General features: G+C 59.0%; 1 protein-coding gene across 1 annotated transcript; it reads right to left on the bottom strand.

The window, feature by feature from the left end:
* Window positions 1-168: 168 nt before the first annotated feature.
* LOC138735304 (Y-box-binding protein 1-like) lies at window positions 169-1,613 on the bottom strand (the record flags this gene model as incomplete). The annotated part of the gene is made up of 4 exons (XM_069883207.1): window positions 1,516-1,613; window positions 522-585; window positions 374-407; window positions 169-258 (listed from the first exon to the last, which is right to left on the bottom strand). Coding segments are annotated over exons 1-4 (231 nt in total), but the record flags the coding sequence as incomplete, so codon positions are not given.
* Between the last annotated feature and the right edge of the window lie 224 nt (window positions 1,614-1,837).

The following is a 1,837-nucleotide window of genomic DNA, read 5'->3' as shown; positions in this document are numbered from 1 at the left end:
CTTCGAAGAGGAAAAAATTTGGCTGGAAAGGAAGAAAGAAAAACTTCGAAAAGAAGAAAAAATTGTGGCTGGAAAGGAAGGAAGGAGGAAATTCCTGCAACAGAGAGGAAATTGAATTAATTACCTATCAGCCCCCCCCCAGTTGTAATTAACCCCCTCATTAATCACCTTCTCGCCCTCCACGATATCGAACTCGACAGCTTCTCCGTCTCCGAGGCTGCGCAGGAACTTGCGGGGATTGTTCCTCTTGATCGCGGTCTAGGGGGGGGGAACCCCAAAAATTAAAATGAGGGGGGGTCAACGAGGAGGGAGAGACCCCCCCAAACCCCTAGGAGCCCCCCAGCTTAATTAATTTAAGAGGATTAATTAATACCTGGTGAACGAAGACGTCTTCTTGGGTGTCGTTCCTAGGGGGACCCCAAAAAAATGGGGGTTAAAGGGCAGGGATTGAAGGGGGGGGGGATTTTGGGAAGGGGGGAGGTCACAGGACACCCCCCCTCCTTAATTAGTGCGCTAATTACCGGTTAATGAAGCCGTAGCCGTTACGGACGTTGAACCACTTGACGGTGCCGAGAACTTTGGTGGCTGGAAAAAACAATGGGGGAAGATCATTTTGGGGGTGAAAAGCAGCAAATTTGGGCCCCCCCCAATTTAATTAACCCCCTACAATTTAATTAACCCCCCACCAGAGGGCAGGACCCCCCCAAAAATGAAGGGGTGGGACACTTAACCTCCTCCAATTGATAAATTAATAGATTTAGGCCACCCCAATTAGCAATTAATACCCTGGGGGGGTTCCCAGTGCCCCCCCCCATTAATTAACCCCCCCAATTATTAATTAACGCCCTTAGGGGATCCCAGAGCCCCCCAGTTGCCTTCACAGCCCTAAGAGGGGCTCTTACTGCCCCCCAATCAAATAAAGCCCTCCCTTAATTATTAATTAACACCCTTAGTAGGGTCCTAGTGCCCCCCCTCATTAATTAACCCTCCCCAATTATTAATTAACACCCTTAGGGGGGTCCTAGAGCCCCCCCAGCTCCCTCCCCAGCCCTAAGGGGGGGTCCTAGTGCCCCCCCCATCAATTAAACCCCCGCTTATCAATTAAGCCCCCCCTAATTATCAATTATAACCCTAAGGGGGGCTAATTAGGGGGGGGGGCTCACCCAGCACCCTCTTAGCGGGCGTGGCCCCTGCCGGGGGACAGGGGGAGCGGGGGGACCCCCCGAGGGGGGCGCAGGCGGCTCAGAGAGGGGCGGGGAGGAGTCGAGGGGGTCCCTGACTCCTCAGGAACCGGGGGGGGATCGTGAGGGGGGGACGGCGGGGTCGCCATGTTGGGGAAAGTCTCGGAGTTCCCGCCTTGGCGCTTCCCGCCTTTTTTATAAGCCCGCGCCATCTTGGCCACGCCCCCTCGTTTCCCGCCCTCGCTCCCCATTGGGTGGCGAGCGCGGAGGCCACGCCCCCTGCCTCCCACGTGCTTTCCATCCATGAGCCGCGAGGCCACGCCCCCTCCCGGACCTGCGCATGCGTAGTGGCGAGACGCGCGGCGACGTGTGCGCATGCCGCAGTGCCGAGGGGCGGGGAGGCGTGAGAGGCTCAGGGAGGGCAGCGCATGCGCAGAGGCGGGAAAGGAGGGGCTGGTGGGTGAGTCCTGCGCATGCGCGGAGGGGAGGGGCTGGGAGGGGGCGAGCACCGCGCATGCGCAGTAGCGGACGGGGGGGGAGGGAGCGCGAGCCCCGCGCATGCGCAGTGGCTAAGAGACTGGGGGTTGGGGGGGCAAGGCATGCGCATGCGCAGAAGCGGACGGGAGGGGAGGGGCTGGGAGGGGGCGAGCCCCGCG

The sequence above is a fragment of the Phaenicophaeus curvirostris genome, unplaced genomic scaffold (genome assembly GCF_032191515.1).
Source record: "Phaenicophaeus curvirostris isolate KB17595 unplaced genomic scaffold, BPBGC_Pcur_1.0 scaffold_685, whole genome shotgun sequence".
NCBI lineage: Eukaryota > Metazoa > Chordata > Aves > Cuculiformes > Cuculidae > Phaenicophaeus > Phaenicophaeus curvirostris.
The sequence above is the reverse complement of the archived record's forward strand: the minus strand, read 5'-3'. Positions and strand labels throughout refer to the sequence as shown.